This window comes from Gopherus flavomarginatus, chromosome 9 (genome assembly GCF_025201925.1).
Source record: "Gopherus flavomarginatus isolate rGopFla2 chromosome 9, rGopFla2.mat.asm, whole genome shotgun sequence".
Taxonomy (NCBI): domain Eukaryota; kingdom Metazoa; phylum Chordata; order Testudines; family Testudinidae; genus Gopherus; species Gopherus flavomarginatus.
Genome location: NC_066625.1, coordinates 79,509,025 through 79,531,910, shown reverse-complemented (window position 1 = coordinate 79,531,910; position 22,886 = coordinate 79,509,025). Strand labels below are relative to the sequence as shown.

Sequence of the window (22,886 nt, the reverse complement as noted above, 5' to 3'; positions counted from 1 at the left end):
TAGCTTCCTATTTGCTGAGCGCCAGGACAATCGTTTTATCCATTGTCGCCGCCACAATATGGCTTCTCTTTTGGCTTTGCACCTCTTTCACCAGCTCCTTCTGAAATTATTGATAGCTCAAAGTTTGACATGAAACAAACCTATAGATTAACAAATAAACAGAAATTGAGTCCTATTTGCTCTGCTTTAAGGGACCAGTAAAAATTAATAATCTAGCAAAGATCATTTTTAACAAAAGCTCTAATTAAATTGTACTGGAAATATTGGGGGTAGTTTATAGACATGGTGCTTCTGAGTGGAGACTGTCCTTTGTGCAGATTTCACTACATATCTTTCTTTGTAACCATCTGATCTTTGTGTGTTATGGAAGACACCCGCAATTTATGCCAATACATTAAGACTGAGATTGGGTATGTGTAGCCATACAGAGTGGGAAATTGCTGACTACTGTATTAATGAAAAACTGTTTCTCCCTTAAAGCAGCAGAGGGCACAATGTCATAGTTTGAGACTAAGTACAGAAATATTACCAAAGAAGGTCTCTTGCAACATTTGACTAAGTGGCTGATTAGCGTTTAATCTTTAGCTTGTCATTATTCATATAAAAATGTAAACTGACCAATGAATCTGTTGGTTAGCTACAATAGCTGGATGAAAAATGTATTTGCTCTTTTAAAAAAAAAAAAACAAGATTTCCTCTAAAACAAGGAGGAGTCCGGGGGCACTTTAAAGACTAACAGATTTATTTGAGCATAAGCTTTCATGGGTTAAAAAAACCTCGCTTGTTTACTTTACCCACAAAAGCTTATGCCCAAATAAATCTGTTAGTCTTTAAGGTGCCACCGGACTCCTTGTTGTTTTTGTGGATACAGACTAACACGGCTACCCCCGATACTTGACACCATGCAAGTTTTCCTGTAGTCTTTTTCCCTGTTCTGCATGATCTGGGAAAAAAAATTAAAAACCCACAGTCTCTGTTTTTTGGCTTTAGTGTGTCTGAAGAGAGCGACAACTTACCGCCTCCCAGCCCCTTCAGGAAAGGTTTAGAAGAGAAAAGTGGAACAAAAGTCAGTCGCACCTTCAGCTACCTCAGGAATAAAATGTCCAGCAGCAAGAAGAGCAAAGTAAGTGGCATCTACTGCCCATGTGTTGTTATTAATCATGTTTTTTATGTTAGTGCCATGTGCTTAATGTTCACATCCCTGTGAATAAGACTTCTTAGCGGGTTGTTGAGAGCTCTTAAATGAATCCTGTTAGGCCTCAAAGAAATATGTTCAGTCTAACATAGTGCCCAGGGGTGAACACCAGGAATTACCACCAATTTCAACAGGACTTTTAAATTCTTGGGATGTGGCCCATAGAATGAATAACAAACTAGAGTGAGCAGATGTCCTGATTTTATAGGGACAGTCCTGATTTTGGGGGGCTTTTTCTTATATAGGCTCCTATTACCCCCCACCTCCTGCCCCGATTTTTCACACTTGCTATCTGGTCATTCTATAACAGAGACATAAATGTAATGAAAACAAATTTAAATCTGATGTTTGGAAACGCTGGTTATTCTGATAAAAGAAGGTGCTTTTGGTGAAAGGCAATAGGCTCATTTCTGAAAGATGGTCTTTCAAGGTATTTTAAACACTTCTAAAATCTCTGTCACGTCTGTAACAACCTCTGGGAAACCTGATGCCGAAATTGATTTCTTTACAGAGTTTGATGTACTCTTGTGCTAGAAATATAAAAAAAATAGAATCACAGACATTAGAGGTGGAAAAGACCTATTCTATCCTGTTTACTCTATGCCCCTGCCAATTCAGGACTGTTCTCTATAGGGCATTTCCTAGTACTTTGCTCTCCAAAGGTTTCAGGAATTCAAGCTATGCAAATACCCACCACTTTCTTGGGGAGGTTATTCCATGATCTGATACATCCCACTGTTAGGTAGAGTTTTACCTGATGTTCAGCCTAAGGGCTTGTCTACATCAGAAAGTTGCAGCGCTGGTGAGGGAGTTACAGCGCTGCAACTTAGGAGGTGTACACATCTGCAGGGCACCACCAGCGCTGCAACTCCCTGTTTGCAGCGCTGGCCGTACTCCCGTTTTGTCTCAGGTGTAGAGGATCCAGCGCTGGTGATCCAGCGCTGGTAATCAAATATAGACACTTACCAGCGCTTTTCTTGACCTCCGTGGAATAAGCAGGTATCCCAGCATACCTGAGGAAGCCTCTGGTAATCAAGCTGGTCTCCTTCCCCGGTTTGCTCTCGCGTTCCCCGAACCCCGAGCAAGCAGGTCTCCTTCCCTGAGGTTTGCTGGGTGGTTCCGGGAACGCGAGAGCAAACCGGGAAAGGAGACCAGCTTCGCCGCGGTTTGCTCTCGCGTTCCCCGAACCCCGAGCAAGCAGGTCTCCTTCCCTGAGGTTTGCTGGGTGGTTCCGGTAACGCGAGAGCAAACCGGGAAAGGAGACCAGCTTCGCCGCGGTTTGCTCTCGCGTTCCCCGAACCCCGAGCAAGCAGGTCTCCTTCCCTGAGGTTTGCTGGGTGGTTCCGGGAACGCGAGAGCAAACCGGGAAAGGAGACCAGCTTCGCCGCGGTTTGCTCTCGCGTTTCCCGGAACCACCCTGCAAACCGCAGGGAAGGAGACCTGCTTGTTCGGGGAACGCGAGAGCAAACCGCGGCGAAGCTGGTCTCCTTTCCCGGGTTTGCTCTCGCGTTCCCCGAACCACCCAGCAAACCGCAGGGAAGGAGACCTGCTTGTTCGGGGGTTCGGGGAACGAGAGAGCAAACCGGGAAAGGAGACCAGCTTCGCCGCGGTTTGCTCTCGCGTTCCCCGAACCTCCCTTGAAGCCGCCCAACAGCGCTGCAGTGTGGCCACATCTAACACCACTTGCAGCGCTGGTTGCTGTAAGTGTGGCCACTCTGCAGCGCTGGCCCTATACAGCTGTACTAATACAGCTGTAACAACCAGCGCTGCAAAATTTTAGATGTAGACATGGCCTAAATTTTCCTTTATGTAATGGCATCCCATTGATCCTGAGAGACATTGGTTTGTTCACCTGGGGGCTGAGCTGCTGACATTGATTTTTAGATTTATTTAGAGCAAAGCATTTATTTATTTATTTATTTATTTTATTTTGGAGAACAAAGCAGACTATGAAACAGTTATATGGAGAGGGAGGAGAACTGGGTCAAAATATAAGTGTATCAATATGGAATGTGTCCTTTTAAGGAACATGTTATTGAAAAGCAAAAACAAATAACTAGTGTTCTACAGTTAGGTTTGTTGGTCCCTATATGTAAAGGGGAAAAGCTGTTTTGTCTGCAAGGATTTACCCAGCTGTGCACATCTTATTGTGTCATAAACTGTGACTGCCCAAAACAATAGCACAGTGCAAACCTTTCTAAAAAACTGCAATTTGTGTGGGCAAAGGAAAACTAGCAGAATTTGCAATACTAAAGGGGAGTGATATAGTAATTTCCACCTCACAGCTAAAAAGTGTCTGTGCTCTTAGCACCTGATCAGTGATTATTTAAAACATTTGCACCTCTCCAAATTTCCAAAGCCCACAGATAAATGTACCATTCCATGCAGCTCTGAGAACTCTGGAGAATCCTCATTGGCTGGAGAGATCAGGTTTCCTCCCCTGTGAAACATTGCTGTGCAGGGGGAAAATCATTATAAAGGCAAGTTGAGGCAATAATACAAACTAGCAACAGGAAAAGGGTGATGTATAAAGAATATAGTGCACATGCCTTTGTCTTTAGTGTGGGTGCCAGTGCCACTCAGATTTTGCCTTCTTATTTCTCTTCCTCATACACTGGCTGAATGTTCCCCCAAAGCCTTTTTGTTTTTAAAGAGATACTATCTCATAAGTAATGATGGATTTTCCCCTTAATACTGAGTGACGGGAGTTTTTACAATTATATTTTTCCATTGAAGATATGAAACATTCATGGGCTCCATTAAATTTGAATCTCTGGATCCAGTGATGACACTTGCTATATAAGTGTGTTGCTATATTTTCAGTTCAGGCAAAACAGACCTGTTTGTCTGTCCCACATGCTCTTTATAGTCTCCTCTGATCTTGTGGAGGACATGACTCTTTAATAATAATAATAGTAATAGAGACCGTGTCATGTTATTAATAAACAGTGACAAAGAATGTGTTGTGGTTGGCAAAAAAAACTATTTGAGGTGGTGCTGGTAGCGCCACATATATTTGAGTTTGCCCAGCACTTCCCGTTATAAGAGCTGGTTGCCAGTTGCTTCGAACTTTGCTAGACTAGAACAGATTTCTATGTTGGGTGCCTCCCCCGAGTGTGGGGTTTTTTTTATTTGTTCCGGGTTTTTTTCAGTTTCAGCAGAAATACTTACGGCTTTTACAGGAACAAGATTAGGGGAAAATACTTTGTTTTGCCGGTGTTGAAAACGTTCATACATTTGGTTTATTGAGAAGCTCCAGCATCTCCATTCATTGGAGCAAGAATTTGTGATTTGGCAGAAGGGTTGCCTTTGTGTTAGGAATATACTTCTTGCTTTTCTTGTGGGGAAAATGCCCACAGTTGCCAAATTATAAGCTTTTGAAGAATATCAGTTTGCACATGTTCAATAGAGACATGATAGTGTTTGACAGCTAATTTCAGCAAAATTTCCATCTCCACTGAGAATGCTGCAGCACAAAGGCTGCAGAGGGGGAGCCAGACTTTTCCTGCAGATGGTTTGAGATTAAGGATAGACACTGGAAATAAGGGCAGGGAGACTGTCTTGCTTGTGTTTTCACTGCTGTGGAAGCTTGGTGATGCAAATGCTGAGGAACAAGAGTCCATACCTGGAGGGCAAAGGGAGTAGATTAGGACAAGGAGCCTTGGGGAAAAGATACCTATGAGGACAGGGGGCTGACATCAGACTAGGAGCTAGGGAGAGGCTGGGACTAACTGGCAGTCCGTAGGGCGGGAGAGACAGATCAGATGAAGACTGGAACTGGGACTGGCTGGGCAAAGGGACTTGGAATCCAAGGGGGACGAGAACCGAGATCAGAGGGGGAGCCTATTGATGGGGAAGACTGACACTGGCTGCACAAGGAGCCAGGAGACAAAGACTGGGATTGGGAGCCATGGTGAGGAAGGAGTGGAACTCAGAGGTGGACCCCAGAGTGGGACATCAGGACTCTCTGTGCAAGGATGAGCTCAGGATACTGAGATCAGATGCAGAGCATGAGTATGGGAGGGCGGAGGAGAAAACACAGGATTGGGAAAGGGATGGGGCAAAAAGGGCCAAACTTTTGAGGGTGGAAGGGAACAAAGGCAGAAAGGTCTATGACCACTAGAGCACACTCCCCGTCAGAACCTGAAATGAAACCCCACGATTCTTGAGTGTCTCCATTCCTCTGCTGTCAGCAAATAGCTGTGAAACCTCTGGCAAAATATGTGTTTCAGCTCCCCTCTACTGTCTGGTTCTTATACATCAGTGTTTCCCAAACTTGGGGCGTCGCTGGTGTAGGGAAAGCCCCTGGCGGGCCAGGCTAGTTTGTTACTTGCCACGTCCGCAGGTCTGGCTGATCGCGGCTCCCAGTGGCCGCGGTTCGCTGTTCCAGGCCAATGAGAGCCACTGGAAGCGGCGGCCAGTAGGTCCCTCGGCCCACGCCACTTCTAGAAGCTTCCATTGGCCTGCAGCAGCAAACCGCGGCCACTGGGAGCCGCGATCGGCCGGACCTGCAGACGCAGCAGGTAAACAAATCAGCCCAGCCAACCAGGGGCTTTCCCTACTCAAGTGGCATCCCAAGTTTGGGATACGCTGTCATAGAGGATGACAGCGTTCTACTTTTATCAGTTACTCCATTCATTCAAGTGGTAGAGGTCTGTGCTATATGTTCCATGTGATGAGATTTCTGTTTTTCCAGTTTGCTTTTTTAAAGACATAGCAAATTGCACACAAAAAATGACATGGATAAAACATTAAGGTTGCAAAGTCAAGCACTCAAAAGTTAGGAATGCCAGAATTAAGGTTGCATGTGCATTTGCAACCTTAATTCATAATGCGCATGCATTATGATTCTCTCTTTAATAACATGATCACATACTAATTTTTCCACAGGACCTGAGCACCATTCTGTGCATGGGATGGACTGGGCTCTGGGGATGAATTATGGTTTTGTAGTGAGGTAGACTGTTGAATGTAGGACCCTTGTCTCATGTGTTGCCAAAACTGGGAAGTGTGTAATGAAATGAGGCAGGAGACTGCAGGAGGAGAAAGGACAGTCCCATGGTTAAGGCAGTTGAATGCTACCTTGGAGAATTGGCTTCTATCCATTCCTCTGCTACAGAATTCCTATGGGATGCTGGACAAGTCACTTAAACCAAACTTTACACAGGTGGCTACTAAATGTGTGTTCCTCATTTTCTGGGTGCCTGTCTTGAAAGCCTAGGGTGTAATTTGCAAAAGAGATGAGCTCTCCAAGTGCAGCTGAAGTGACTGGGAGATGCTACAGAATGCTAACTACTCTGAAAAATCAGGCTCTAGGCATCTCAGAATGAACACCCAAAAGTAGTGGAATCTTTTGACCATAACCTCTCTGTGCTTCAGTTCCCCCTTGTAAAATATGAAGCATAATACCACATCACCTTGCAAGGGGCTGTGAAAATTAATTCATTAATGTTTGTGAAGCAGTCAGATGCTGTAATGATGAGTGCCATTCCAAAATGTAAAAGGAAATTAATAATTCTTCCTTTAGAGCAGGGTTTGAATAATGTGCTGTAAATATGTTGTGGGACTGCACACTGAACAATGGAGATAAAGCGAAATATTGAATAACTGCTTGTTCAGTGAGCATCATCCATCCTGTGCACTGAATAAGTCCTCTGGGGAAAAAAAAAATATGACAGGGATCGGCTTACCTCAGCAAGCCCCCTGGCGGGCCGGGCCGGTTTGTTTACCTGTCGCGTCCGCAGGTTTGGCCGATGGCGGCTCCCACTGCCCGCAGTTCACCACTCCAGGCCAATGGGGGCCGCGGGAAGCAGCGCGGGCCAAGGGATGTGCTGGCCACCACTTCCCGCAGCCCCCATTGGTCTGGAGCAGTGACCGCAGCCAGTGAGAGCCAAAGGTTGCCAATCCCTGCTATATGATATATAATTAGACTATATCATAATGCATATGCACCAGGAAGCTGAAATAAGGTAGCATAAGTAGCTTTAATTGTGCCATCCCCTAATTTTTGAGTGCTTGACTTTCCAAACTTAACATTCTTTTAACATAGGCCTTTGTGTGGTAATACAATAAATGTACAATAGTGGAGTCATCTCTGGTGCATCATCTAGAGATTGTGACATCTTTACGCCCTTATGCAAGGGAGATCAGTTCCCTTTTGTTGATCTATCTCTACAGGATGCATGCTGTGGTCATTGGCAACCTCAGAGCTGCATCCAGTTATGGCAAGTTCGAAAGAATATGACAGCTGTCCCCGTTCTCCAATGCAAAGTTAAATATGAGCGAATGTATTTATATAGAACCCTTCATACAAAACATTCGTAATAATTTGTGAAATATCATGTACAGTTGGGGGATTTGCTGACAGTCCTGGCCATAAGGCAAGAACTGGGAGTTCATAGGAGATCACAGTTGTACATAGAGAGAGATTCTGTTAGGAAGAGGAATAAGACAGTACATGGAGAATGCACATTGGGTACTTCCTGTACCTTTGTCTATTAAACCACGAGCCACAGAGACAGCCACACGCAGGCTTTTTTGACTACTTTTAAACTTTCTGATAAAACAAGAGTCCCTCCAAGATGGTAAACGCAATTTGCTTTTTAAAAGCTCGCAACAGCTAACAGCTTTGACTCTTTACTAATTGGCAATGCAGAGTGATATCTAAGTCAAACACTTTTTTTTTTCTTCTTGCTTTGGGATATTTTTGTGTTAATTACTGCAATTTTACACAGTAAGTCTGAGAAACACAGGTTCACGTTCCTCAGAGCACTGGATCGTCACAGAGAAGAAGAGTTTTTTAGATTAAAACATGAAAGACAAAAAACAACCCTTGAAAGAGGAAGTAGAACAGGAAGATTTGGTTGGTTGTTCTAACTGTTTCTAGCAGAGCAAGAGGCATAAACATACAGTTGCTCCTAACAGATTTTGCTCTGCTCGGAACTTGGTTTTAGATAATGCAGTTTTCTAAGATCAGTTATAAAATGAATTTTCTGACAAAGACCATGACCAATATATATTTTTAAAAAATTAAGTTAGCACCAATGAAAAAGGAGACATATAGGCAAAAGGGAAATTAAAAATAAAGGGGGAAATAGATAAGTGGGTAATTTTACCAGTCTGTCTAATGTGCATCATCATGTTACTTCAGTTTTACATTGGTGAAACTCCATTCAACTCAATTGCATATAATGGTTCATACAGATACACGCGATCTTTACTGTGTGATATTGCTCTTAATCAGAAAAATGTTCAGAGTTGCTTCCATTTTCAAAATGAATTTCTGGGGAATGACAGCAAATATGGAATCAAATTAAGAAAAGCAGGGCAAGTAATTTCTCCTGTCATTCACTTGTGCAGTTAAAGTAGGTGTCTGCATCCAGGGAGTTTTAAACACCACCAGCTTTTCAAAATAGCATTTCAAAGAACTGAGATTGTAAACATCTGTGAATTAAAAAAGAACAACAAAAAAAACCAGTAGCTAGAGATATACAAAAGCAACCTCTCTAGCCATCTGTATGAGAAGTGTTTTGATAAATAGAGTACTGCAAAAGTACTAAATACTGGTGAGGTACACTAAATGTGTATCTATTTCTAACAGAATAAAATTTTCTTTTCATAAATGCCCTAAGTATCATAGTGGGGTTGTTTTATTAAATCTCTTTTAAAGTCCTGGCAGCCAATTTAAGTGCCACTTTCCTTTTAAAATTCATTTCCTCTTGCCACTGCCCCTCTGATTTTTGTAAACAGATCTAGCTAGGGAAAAATGCGATACAAGCAGCCACAAAATAGTTAAGATCATCTTTAAGGAAGTCAGCAGCAAACAGACCTCCCTCTCTCCCTTGCCCAAGCAATCTGACTTCCTCTCCCAGTAGTCTGTTATGGCAGACTGAGCAGACCAGTGTGCTGTCACTATGGACTAATACGTGTAGAGAACAGCACTTCTGTCCCTGGGAAAGCATGTCGGTAAAACGGTGTAGATTTAGTGAATTACCTGAAATAACAGTGAGACTAGTAGGACTGACGCATTGGGAGGTAAGAACTTAACCATTATTTCACACTGAAATCTGATGCTTAAGTACACTGCCCAGTGAACTGGTTCCTTCAACCATGCTGGTGGGTTTTTTATGGAAGAAAAGTATTGCTATTTTCATACTGTTATTTGAAGGAAGCTTCAGTAATGTGTAGTGTAGGAAGAACATTTCATTTTAAGGTAATGCTTTGTGATGTGTTGTTAACGCACCATATGAAAGTTGGCTTTTTGCTTACTAAAGGTGGTGCAGTATTTCCTGTGTCTAACTGAAATCATCTAGTGTTTTTTAATGTTTTTTCGTTCTTTATAAAATCATAAAGGACAGTTCATGTCCCAGACCCCAAAATTACCAAATTGCAAAAAACCTGTCTTTAAATACCAGCTGCATTCCCTGGGAGTGGCTCTCTTTTAGCATAGCTAGGAGGATTTAAGTGTTCACAGAGGTATAGAGTCTGGCTGAGAGTAAGATCCTTCCTTTGGAGGTCTGAGTTCCTCAGAGTCTGACATTCAAGCAAACCTTTTGGTCTTGATTTGCTACCACCCTTATAGAGTATAAGTCCTGAGCCCCTTCCAAAGTGAACTCTGCTGGATTTGCACAGTTCAGCAGATTGTGAATGGGAGGTCACCTGGAAGTCACAGGGTTCTAATCCAGTCCAGATGGTTTAGGAGACTGCTGGCCGTTTCAGGTTTGTCTGTGCCAGATAAGATTGTCACATTTAATACTGCATCCTAAGTATCTTTCATTTCTGTGAATGTAATACAGAGAGGGGCTCTGGGGCCAGTAACCGAGGTAGTCAGCTTTAGTTTAAAGGCCATGTAGGGATGGACTCCGCTTTGGATTCATAGAGAGAGAGACAGAAATGTTAAACTTGTTACTAATTATTTGCATGCGACATCAAAGGCTCAAAGTTTTCCTCATGGTGACTGCAGAACTTGTATTCACTGCTTTGTTGCTGTTCCTCAGTCCTACTGCAGAGCAGCAGAAGAGATCTTTTGTTTGTTTATTTAGACCTCTACTGGAAAAATGTTTAGCTCTAGGCATGGTACATATCATTAACAACATATAAATCCACAGAAAACCTTCATAATTTCACTTCGGCTTCCATTATGACTTCTCTTACAAAAGCCATCATGGTCTCAATAATCCATTGCGATAGAAATGATTATCGCTGAGATGATGATGGGGTTGCATTGTGTAATGAGCAGTTAAATTTTTTGTGTATGTGCAGATATATATTCTTTGAAGGGTTGAATATTATTCACATTTGTATTTTGCATGTGCAACTCCCATGAAGGTGGCAGTGATGCAGGCCACATACTAGAGAGCTAAAATCCCTGTGATTGATGTAAGTTATGACCCATATTTAACGCGACTTCCAAACATAGAAGGAAACCAACATATTGTCACTTCCTATATTTTTTCATCATCTCAGTATTTAGTCATCTGCTACCTCAGGCTGTGCAGACGGGAATGTTTGCATTTTCTGTGACTTAGTTTGATCACCCATTAAGCTTCAAGATTGGGAGGGAACTTCAAGCCTGCATATTTAAAGCAGCGTAATCTTGCTGATACAACAATCTCTTTGTGGGAAGGAGAAGGGACCCTTCTGAAAATCAGAGCGGATGGGCTTGAAGGCTTTGCTAGTCAGCCTGCCAAAAGCAGCTGTGCTCGGGATTCCCAAAGCTGAGAGTAAACAGTGTGGCCTCTTTAAGATTTTATATAATGCTTTGATGCTAGTCTATGTATCTGACCAGTCTTATCTCCCCTGCTGTCGAGACATGGGGAGCTCAGAACCGAGGCTTTGCAAAGTAGCCGTCATCTGCCTTTACTGGTCTCTGCAGTTAAGAAAGACAGAGCACAGTGAACAAGCCGGTACTAGGTAACCTGGAGTCCCATTTAGCCGTAGTTCAGTAAATCAACCTACTCTACTGTGCTATGGATAGAAAGTTTGTGAAAAATCCATATCCCCAAGGAGATTATTCAAAGCTGATTGAATGAAACTGAAGAAGGCAGCTCAAACTAGTGAAGAGGAAAATAAGGAACAGAATTCTATCAGCCCACCCCAAAATAAAGGTCCATCTTTCTTCTTTAAAATACACTTATAAAAATTATTTTTACATTGGCTGTAAAAATTAACTTCACATTGAAAGTTTGGCCTACACAAACTTTTAGTTTTAGTTATGCTAGTGGGGGCAAAAGACATATCTGGCTTTAAGACTAAGCTTGATAAGTTTATGGAAAGGATGGTATGATGGGATAGCTTAATTTTGGCAATTGATCTTTGATTATCAGCAGGTAAGTATGCCCAGTGGTCTGTGATGGGATGTTAGATGGGATGGGATCTGAGTTACTGCAGAGAATTCTTTCCTGAGTGCTGGCTGGTGAGTCTTGCCCACATGCTCAGGGTTTAGCTGATCGCCATATTTGGGGTCGGGAAGGAATTTTCCTCCGGGGCAGATTGGCAGAGGCCCTGGAGGTTTTTCGCCTTCCTCTACAGCGTGGGGCATGGGTCACTTGCTGGTGGATTCTCTGCAGCTTGAGGTCTTCAAACCGCAGTTTGAAGACTTCAATAACTCAGACATAGGTTAGGAGCTTGTTATAGAAGTGGATGGGTAGGATTCTGTGGCCTGCTTTGTGCAGGAGGTCAGACTAGATGATCATATTGGTCACTTCTGACCCTAAAGTCTATGAGTCTAAGTGCTGAAGAGATTGCCGTTAGTGATGATCAGAACCAGGGTGTATGTTTAAAGACAAAAATGGGAAGAAACACAGATGCTTTGATGAGAAGAGACCTAATTTCTTGAGCTGCTGTACTTTAAAATGCCTGTGTAGAGAGAGGACACGGGAAATCTATAGTGTTAATCCTTTTCTGTGGAGGCTGTACATTTGCTTCTGTAGCTGAGATCTATGAATACACATGGCTTTTGGTAAGGTGTGTATGGATCAATGTACTCATAGCTCCAACCATGAGGGATTTGTCACTAGACTCTACAGGTCCTTTTTCCCTTTGCAGGAAAAAGAGAAAGATAAGGAGAAGACGAAAGAGAAGGACAAAGATTCCAAGGAGAAAGAAAAAGACAAGAAGATGCTAAATGGACACCTCTTCAGTGCAATCCCTACCGTGGGTCCAATCAACTGTTACCACTGTATGAAACCTTTCAACAAAGATTCACACCTCTGTGCAAGTAAGTTGTTTTTCTTTTGTGTTCCACTGTTGGTGGAAAGCCTGTCGGCCAGAATCAGGATGCTGGTCATGGATCTTTTGCTTTATTCCCCCTTCAAGTTTGAGAATTCTGATCAGGGAGAAGGGAGAACCCGATCTGATTAACGCATCAGCCTTTCACTTCAGGTAGCAAGGGATCAAATACGACTCTCAAGTGAAATGGAGACTGGTTTTCAGTCTAGTTCATAGCTGATGTTTGGACCAGTTTACAGGTATGATGCTGTTCAGTGTTGTCATCTGTAACTGTTTAGAGGTAACAGATCAGGACTCTGGTGTATTACTAGTGCTTGGGACTGAGATAAATTATTAAAGCTTTTGAGGTTGATAAGGAAAGCTAGCTTGGATCATGACTGTTTAGTTTTCCATTTTAACTTCAGGAAAAAGAGAACTCTCTATCCTATCCGTAGCCTACCTCCTGCTTTAGCTCCAGCAAATACTGATTCAGTGTTACAGTGAGTTCTTGGTGGCAGCAACACAACATTATGAAATTAGAATACACTCACCCTTTTCCCCTCACATATGTGCATCGTGGTGATGATGTGGCTCAGATCAAAGGACTGCCATGTTTCTTTGCAAGCTTAGTCGGTTGTAGCAGTTCTATTTAAACAGCTTTCAGACCTCAGTAAATCCTGTGCTCTAAAGGTTAAGAGTAGTTTCCCCACTTGTTGATACATCTTACCGTGCATTCAAGTGCTTTTGGTAAGGGGAATTTCCAGGTCCCTGAGATGTGCTTACTTCTTGCTGATGAGTCAGGTACAAACCTTGCTGGCCAGAAACAAAAACAAAGAACAGGTAGTTTATTCTCTGCCTAGTAGTAGCTGTTGGCTTTGACTAATGTAGTCTCAAAGGATATGTAGTATATAACGTTGAAAACACTGTATGAACAACAGCTATTTATTGATGCATTCATAGGATGAGTATTAGAGGGGAAGGCATATGTGTATAAATGCATTCGTGTTGTGAAATATGTAATCAACACTCTCTAAGTATAATGTAGCTAGGCTTGGCCACATTTGATTTTAATCGACAACTGTCAGTAAACATCAATTTCAGCTGCCACACTGAAATCAAAGAAAAAAAAATATCTGTGGGTAACAGTCAGCATGCCTGCAGGGAGCCCTCTGAGTGTGCGAGTGGGTCCATGACAATAAAGCTCTCCTGCCCTGCCTCAGGGCCAACGACACATGATCCCTGCAGGTGCAAGGTGAAGTAGAGAGGCAAAGCAGATACCCCTGGCCAGGACTGTGAGGAGTCATTGTCGTCGTCCCTGGCTGCAGAGGTAGCCACCCTGCTATCTTTGCAGCTGGAAACCCGTTCCTCCTCCTCCTCCTTCCAGTCCTGGCTGGGGTTCTCTTTCTGCTGCACCATGATGACCGCAGCATCCCCTGCACCTTGCACCCCAAAGTTTTGGGTCCCTTAGTTGCACAGGGACACCTCTTCAGCCCAACTGTCAGCACTGCCCTTAGCCCAACCCTACAGATGTAAAAATAAAAGTAGTTACAAATGGAAAAAAATCTTTAAAAATGGGAAGGGGAATCTTAAAACTAAACATTGATAAAAATCGTCAAAATTAGAAAAAATCGAATTGTGCCAAACCTAAATGGAACATAGCCAGCACGTTGGCCACTGGGAGATATGGGCATCTATTTAAATTAGTTTGATGTTCTTGTTCTAGCCCCTGAGCAGGATGTTCTTCACATTACAATCTGCCACGTGAATTCAGGAAGGTTGTCAGACTTAGTTCAGCGGAGACCAAAACAGTCACTCCTTCAGTTTACAGTTCAAAACTTCAAGATATTTAGAAAACTGCCCTGTGCTGTTGATCGCTTGCTATTGAATCAGTGATAATTTTTATCCTCATGTTTTGAAACAATACAATGTATTTAGAAGTACCTCTTCTGGTTGGAAGCAGAGTCCACTGGCTCTCAATGTGGTGTTTGGCTGCTGATCTGAGACCTGTTCAGCATGTGCTGCCTTTCCATTGGGAAAGAGGCTCTGGCCCCAAACTACTGCGAAATAGGAAGCTATGAATGGCCTGTTCTCCTAGAGGATGCAGACTGCAGCATTCACCCATTTGGCAGGCAGCACAAGGACACTCAACTGCAATAGATGACCAGCGTCTAAAATTGTTGGGGGAAGGGAAGGGAACAATAACTAGTTGTATCTCTAGAATCAGAGACAGCTTTGGCGTTTCCTGAAGGAGAGAAGACAGCAGCATAATTGTACAAAGGCTGGTCCATGTTAACCTGTCAGGAAGTGGAAAATTTTAACAACTATGCTTGCTTTAATCCATCCTCTCCCCTCCTGTGCTTATTTTTTAAATCCTCCCAATCCATTTAGGATACAAAACATGACCTGATTTAACTTATTACATTCTGATGAGCTTAATTTGCTCCAAAAAGTAGCTGTTAATAAATTCCTGACTGTCTGTGAACCTGTGCAGATAGGGATACATGTTCCGTGCCTATAAAATTAACATTGTCCTGGATGTACTTTTATGTGTTGCATTTCCTTTCAGTATACAGGTTTAAACTATGCAAGGTTTATTTTAAGTCAGTGAGTCTCAAACTTTTTTACTAGTGACCCCTTTCACACAGCAAGCCTCGGAGTGCGACCTCTCCCCCCAATAAACACAATTTTTAATATATTTAACACCATTATAAATGCCAGAGGCGAATGGAGTTTGGGGTGGAGGTTAACAGCTCACGACCCCCCATGTAATAATTTCGTGACCCCTTGAGAGGTCCTGACCCCCAGTTTGAGAACCCCTGTTTTAAGTGAATATGCATGCACACAACATAGGCTGTGGCACACAGTGAACATTGCCTAGGGTCCTGTCCTCATAAAACAAATATAGACACAAAAAGTAAGATGCCTATCACTATCAAACAACGGTATTAAATGTCTTTGCTACGCAAAGACAGTCGCTGCTTCCCTGCCGTCCGTCAGTTATGACATGCAGAGAACAAGGGGAAGATTTTGAAAGATACAAATCGGGATCAGGTGCCTAGCCTCCATTTATTTTCCATGGAAGTTGGGTATCTAGCTGCCCTTTGTGCCTTTCAAAATCTCCTCCTACATATGCACATGTGAAATCTCTCTCACCTAAGCATTGTGACTTAATACACGTCCAATATCCTAGTCAAGAGCCCTAGAACCATAGGCTTAGAAGGGACCGCAAGAGTCATCTACTCCATTGTGCGATGTCCAGTGTAAAGGAGGCTATAGCTTTGGCATAAGTTTTGTGTGATTTGTGTTTTTATTTTTTGCTTCAATGGGTATAAGTAATCCAGCCCTGTTTGATTTAGGGCTTGTCCATACTACCCAACAGGTTGGACTACGGGGGTGCAAGAACAGTGTGGGCCAAAGTGCTGCATTGTTGCTTCCTCGTCTGGACGCTGCAGCCATGAACCAAGATTCCTGGTTCATGTTAACATAGTTCTCTTCAAACAAGATTTATAATTTATGCCCACAATGTCCACCCGGGGGTGTTATTGTGGAGCATTAGAGGGCGTACGGCTAGTCACACCCACCATAGTTTGTACAATGGCACACGGTGCACTGTAGCATACTGTAGATACAGTCTTAAGGTACATCTACACTGCCCACTTCCTTGGCAGCATCTGGGGTACATCCCACATAACTCCCCTAGCACAGGTATAAATAAATAGCATTAAAGCTGGCAAAGCATGGTGCAGGCAAGTAAAGATATGTCTGAAGGGTGTGGGTATGTATGCAAATATGTACTGTATAGGCTGTCTACCCGCCAACCTCATGCCTCCTCGTCTACACTGCTAAAAAGAGCAGGGTCCCACTTTTGGCGCCTTCCCTGCCGCAGGAATAGATTCCCCCAGCAAGGGGAAGGCTCTGGTGGCAGAGGTAGTGGAGAAAAGCTTGGGTAGCTTCCTACTGCAAAATGGGAAAGGCTCTGGCAGTGGGGGAAAGGTTCCACCAGCTCCCCATTGCAGGAGCATTCCCCTTGCACAGGGAAAGGCTCTGGCAAGGGCTCACCCGTCCCCGCTGCCTCTCCCCACCAAAACCTTTCACTGATGTGTGTAGCTACACCTCACAGTGTGGATGCAGCCTGTGTAGCTGCATATACATGACATGCCACCACTGGTAATGTGTAATGTAGGTGTAGCCAACAGCTTCTGTCAAAATTAGAGTAACGTACAGTGTACGTTAGCTTGCTGTAGAACACATGGAATATTCAGGAGGCCAGATGAAGCCTAAGAATCAAATATTCTTGCAGGGTTTTTTGTGTCAGATTAAAGATGCACGGGTTTCAGGGGACTTGTTGGTTTGCAGTCCTTGCTTCATTTTGCAACTTGCACAACTCTTTCCAAAGAGAGGAAGTGTCTTGTTTTGGGAAATGGGATGCAGCACATCAGCACGTGAAACTTTTTTGTGAAACCAAAACCAAGTTGTCATTATGGAGGTGCCAGTAGCAAGTTTATAGTTAAAGTTGTGTTGAGTTTTGCGCACAAAGCAGAGATTCAGCTTCTTGATTATGTGTCACACTTTCACGTCCATATATTTTGTGTAAAACTGTCGCTGTCTGAATTTTTACTAGGATGATTTGGCTGTTTTTTGTGGTTTTCCTCCATCCTTTTGTTCCTCTTCTGTTAATGGAGCCCTTTGGTTTGTGCATAGAAGGAATTTTCATTTGGGGATGATTGCCCCGCGTGTATTCCAGCCTGCATTATATCAGAGGACACCAGCCAGTTCCCATGTCTCACAAATTAAACCAGTTCCTGATTGTGATGATGAGAGTCTGCTGACTCCCTTCTAAAATGACTAATATTCAACAGCAATGGTCCAGAGCAGTGTTTCTCAAACTGGGGTCGCCACTTGTGTAGGGAAAGGCCCTGGCGGGCCAGGCCAGTTTGTTTACTTTCCCCGTCCGCAGATTAGGCCGATTGCAGCTCCCACTGGTCGCGGTTTGCTGTTCCAGGCCAATGGGTGCTGCTGGAAGCAGGGCAGGCCGAAGGACTTAATGGCAACCGCTTCCAGGAGCTCCGATTGACCTGAAGCAGCGAACCGCAGCCAGTGGGAACCGCAATTGGCCAGACCTGCGGACACGGCAGGTAAACAAACCGACCTGGCCTGCCAGGGCCTTTCCCTACACAAGCAGCGACCGCAGTTTGAGAAACGCTGGTTCAGAGTTCAATTGTTCATATAGCACTCGTTGCTTCACATTCCACTCCTTTTCTGCACTAATAGCCACTATTTACTGTGGTAGTTCTAAAGAGAGTAGACTTTTAAAAAACATCTACAATACTTTAGCCTATTGTAAGCCAATGTACCTGTGAACTATTCAGATTATTTTTCCAGCTGATTGCTCCAAACATCTCGGAAAAAATTAACTTTTTCTTAAAAAAAAAAACAAAAAAATAAAAAAAACTAGAGATATTATAGATGTTTCTAAAGGTCAATTTTTGAATAATTCTGGCCTTTTTTTCCCTTTCATTTTTTTTAAATGTAAAATACCAGCTTGGGCAAAGCAGAGATTTACCTTCTGTAATTATTAATGGTTTTGTAATTGGGGGGTGAGGGGAGCTGAAGAATCTCCCTGCATGGCTGAAACTTGTTGCTGGTCCAGAATTTCCGTATAAAAGCATCCAGTGACTTTTGCATCAGTTAAAGTGAATTAATAATTGCTGCCTGGCCAGCTCCCAGCTCCTATCTTGTCCTAAGTACTTGGATTTTTATTGTAGACATCAACTGAGGAAGTGACATTTGAGTCTGGATTTGGTTTAGGCTAGGGTTTGAAATACAGGTTCAAAGCCAAATCAGGGCTTGAGTTTGGATTTGATGGCACTGAAATCTCACAAGCTCTTCTGACAGGATGTCGATTCCAGGACAGCAGAAATCTCGATTATCACTTCAAAGGGTTTTTTTCTCCTGCTAATGATAGATCATCTCAATTGATTGGACTCTTATAGTTGGTATGCGTACTTCCACCTTTTCATGTTCTCTGTATGTATAAATATCTTCTGTCTGTGTGTTCTATTGTATGCATCCGGAGAAGTGAGCTGTAGCCCACGAAAGCTCATGCTAAAATAAATTTGTTAGTCTCTAAGGTGCCACAAGTTCTCTTGTTCTTTTTGAGAAATCTTATGATTATTATCATCTTATTAGAAATCTAGTCATTTGAGAATTGTTGAGACTTTTTTGCCGTCATATATGGTGGGAAAATCACAATATTATCTGTTTTTGAGAGATTTTTAACTCCATTGGAGCTAGGCCCAGAATCAGAATTGGAGGGGCAGGTTTGACTCAAGGGAATCCAATCCTACCCTACCCTACCCTACCTTCAGAAATGCTACATGAATCAGATTTAGGTATCTCTCTAAATATTAATCTCTATCTCATGGAACTGGAAGTGACCCTGAAAGATCATTGAGTCCAACCCCCTGCCTTCACTAGCAGGACTAAGTACTGATTTTGCCTCAGATTCCTAGGTGGCCCTCTCAGGGATTGAACTCCCAACCCTGGATTTAGCAGGCTAATGCTCAAACCACTGAGCTATTTCCCCTCCCCCCTTTTTCCATTTCATAAAAGGTTTTTTCTATTGTAATTTCTAAGAGCTAAGGTTTGGAGGGGGCCAAGGGGATTACCTAAAGTGGGATGGGGCTATTAGTACTTTTAACTCAAATAATTGGACTATAATATTTCTAGCTTTTTACTTACTTGGGTCTCTCCTGCTTTGTCAGTCATGGAGATATGCTATCCACTAAGGCAGAGGTGGGCAAACTACAGGCCAGGCCGTCTTCCCTGGCCCTAAGCTCCTGGCCAGGGAGGCTAGCCCCCCGACCCCTCCCCTGCTGTCTCCCTCCTAGCGCAGCCATGCCACCACACTGGCAGTGCTCTGGGCTGCAAGCTCCTGCAGGGTGGAGCAGCTACCAGACATGCTGCTCTGAGCGGCATGGTAAGGGGTCCGGGGTGGGGGTGGGGTTGGATAAGGGGCAGGGGGTCCGGGGGGAGCAGTCAGGGGACTGGGAGCAAGGGGGTTGGATGGGGCTAAGGTTAGGGGGGCGGGCAGGGGATGGGGAAAGGGGGGGTTGGATAAGTGTGGGAGTCCCAGGTGGGGCCTGTCAGGGGGCGAGGGTGTGGATGGGGTCGGGGCAGTCAGGGGACAGAGAGCGGGGGGGGGGGTAGATGGGATCCCAGGGGAGCAGTTACGGTCAGGAGGGGGCGGTCAGGAGACAAGGAGCGTGGGGAGGGGTTAGATGGGTCGGGGGTTCTGAGGAGGACAGGAGGGGGCGGGGGCCAGGCTGCTTGGGGAGGCACAGCCCACCACCGCACTAAGGTGATGGCAACTCATTGTAAAAGCATTTTCTCTCTAGACAGTATATAAAACAGAAGTGGTGCTAGCCTTGTAAGAGACTTCTCAACCTCCTAACTAGAGTATGTATAAGAAACCTTACATGTGTTCAACCTCAGATGAGTTCTGACTTTTCATGTCCTGGCAGCCTAGTGGGATTGCTGTGATGGCAATGCTTTCAGCCTGGGTCAGGCCAGGGCAAGTCTCAACTCCCCCAGGGGCATCACTTCACTCAATTCAAGAGCATCATTGAGCAGCAAGATTAAGGATTCTTGACCAGTTCTCCTGTGGCTCTGAGGATCATAGGATATGTTACTACAACCACGAGCAAGGAAAATGGGGTGTTGTATCAAACAGGAAGGACAGAGTTTCCGAGGCAAGAAAAAGGTAGAAAGTTCTCTAGGTCTGTTGCATTTTTTCCCTTGATCTGAGCTATGATAGTCTTAATGTTTTTACATAGCATGGCAGGTTTTTGTCTTTCTCTTTCACATGTACAGGAAATTGTGGGAAGTCAACAAAAGAGCATAAACCCTAACGCCCATTACCGCTGTCAGAGACACATTCACATGCACATCCGTTTATTTAGCAGACGCATATCTGTGAATTTAATGATGATTTATGGATTTTTGTTTGTTTGTTCAGGGGGTTTGCTGTTTCTGGCTTTTAAATATAGTTTGCAAACTAAATATTTAAAATGAATTTCCTTGAATAGACAAAAGTGACCAGGTATATTTGCTGGATCTAGTTATATTGAATTTCATCTGAATGTTCTTAGACTGGGGATTTTCAGGGAGTTAGTAACCAAAATCCCATTATAAATCAGTGTGTGATGGACCTGTAACTCCCTGTGTCCCCTTTGTAGAGCCCAGCCTTAATGGACAGTTTATCTCCAGGATGATTAGGACAAAATCTGATGCACTGAGTGATTGGCTGACTCAGGGCATTAGGACTGGGATGTGGAGCTTTTTCACCTCCAGGTCACTGGGTCATGTGCAAGCCGGGTGTATATTAAGTAGTGAGTTGAAAGTTGTTACGTATCAGTTGCCTATGTGAAACAAACTGATGAGTTCAGTCTCGCTGGACAAGAGTCTAAGTCTCAAACCCAGTATCCTGACTCTCATTCCTGTTACCTTCTTTGGCGTCTCTGCAGAGTGATGGAAGATATAAATATGAGAGTGATCCTTTTTCACACTTGTGCAGTATTTTTTTCCCTGTTCCTTTCCTGCGTCTGGTTTCCTGTCATTCTTGCTCTAATCAAGAAGATATTTGGGTTTAAGGAGAATCTTTTGCTGTTATAATCAACCCCTACTTCTGCCTGCCTGTGAAGTCATAAATCGGCAGTCATGTCCCTAGTTGTTCAGTGGCTCCTGTTCACCTCCTTATTTTTCGTCTAAAGAATAACAAGCATCTTTGTGTAATTTCAGGCATAGCATGTCATTGATTTTTAAGCAGAACTCCCAATCAATTGAAATCTGTGGGGAAATCTTATTAATAATCATTTTATGGCCTAATTATCGTGGAACATAGGAGTAGCCGTGTTAGTCTGGATCTGTAAAAGCAGCAAAGAGTCCTATGGCACCTTATAGACTAACAGACGTTTTGGAGCATGAGCTTTCGTGGGTGAATACCCACTTCGTCACGAAGTGGGTATTCACCCACAAAAGCTTACGCTCCAAAATGTCTGTTAGTCTGTAAGGTGCCACAGGACTCTTTGCTGCTTATCATGGAAGGCAGCCCATTTGGCAATATCTAGAGCTGCTCTTCTAGTTTGAATGGAAGTGAAAATCCCTAATTACCCCACGGTCTCGCATAGAAATGTAAGAGGAAATCAAAAGGCAAACTTCTTTTGACCTGACTTTTTGTGTGTTTTTCCCCATTTTACAGACTGCAATGCAATTGTTCACAAAGGCTGTAAGGAGAGTCTCGCATCCTGTGCAAAAGTCAAAATGAAGGTGAGAGGTTTCATGTCATGTGCTGAACATGACATTTATTTTGAAGTGTTTTAGCATACAGACATCTTTTGCAACATGTGCAGGAATGGAATTTCCAGTCTGCTGGGGATAATGTCAGAATCCCTTGTTATGGGGGATCATTCTCCTAAACTCTCCTGAAATTTATGATACTCCCCCAAATTGTAGATTAATTCTGCTTCCCTTGTCTAATGTGAATAGGAAAAGATCATATTCTAGGTTTTGTAAAATGCAGCTCTGTTTGTTTAAAACCAAGGGAAGACTGGGATGGGGACAAGTGGTGGAGGAAGGGGGAAACAAGGACTGAGACATGAAGCCGAGCACAGGGGAGGAGGAGAAGGTTGCTCATCTCCCTCTAGTGACTGTCCCATATAAAGGATGCCAGCCTACTACTGCTGTGAGTTACCACTTGAGCCCGAATGACAGGTCTGTGCTGTGGATCTAAAGACTCCAGCAGTGCTGCTGATCATATATATATATATATATATGAGAGTCAATATGGTTCCACAATATAGAACTTGTTTTCTAGATGTGATTAAAAAAAAAACACACTAGGAAATTACAAACAAAAAAGCCTACTGTATAAGAACATTATGGTTGAAAAGTCAAGCACTCATAAGTTAGTAAATGCTAGAATTAAGGTTTGCCCTCTGCAAACTTAACTTGCCCTCTTGTGTATATGCATTATAATACAGTCTTTATATGATCCACAGGACCCCTGCTTCATATAGTGCAGAGGATGGACAATGCTCAGGAAATGAATCAGACTTGTGTAGTTAGTGTGGCAGCTGTAGCTAGGACTCCTGCTTCATTTGTTGTAGAACTTGGAAAGTGTGTAGAGAATGAGGCTGTGGACTGCAGGAAGATGAAGGATAGTCTTCTTGTTTAGTCAGTCAAATGCCACCTTGCCTCTCCCCCAGAGTTCCTTTGTGATGCTAGACAAGTCACTTAAACCAAATTTTTCTAATGTGATCCCTGTGTCCTTCCCTTTCTTGGTGCCTAACTTGAGATCCTGAGGTCTGATTTGCAGAAGTACAACTGAAGTCAGTGGGAGCTCTGTTCTGAAGAGATACAGTGCTATTTTCTCTGAAGAATCAGGTTACGGGCATCTCAAATCGGACACCCACAATTAATGGAC

At 43.4% G+C, this 22,886-nt stretch overlaps 1 protein-coding gene across 3 annotated transcripts in view; it reads left to right on the top strand.

Annotated features, from left to right (window-relative positions):
- AKAP13 (A-kinase anchoring protein 13) overlaps window positions 1–22,886 on the top strand; it is a 343,718-nt gene that overhangs the window by 282,781 nt on the left and 38,051 nt on the right. For all 3 annotated transcript variants that reach the window (XM_050967379.1, XM_050967378.1, XM_050967380.1), the window contains 3 exons: window positions 991–1,123; window positions 12,242–12,413; window positions 21,663–21,730. In XM_050967379.1, coding sequence (XP_050823336.1) covers window positions 991–1,123; window positions 12,242–12,413; window positions 21,663–21,730 — 373 coding nt within the window. The remainder of the gene's footprint in view (window positions 1–990; window positions 1,124–12,241; window positions 12,414–21,662; window positions 21,731–22,886) is intronic.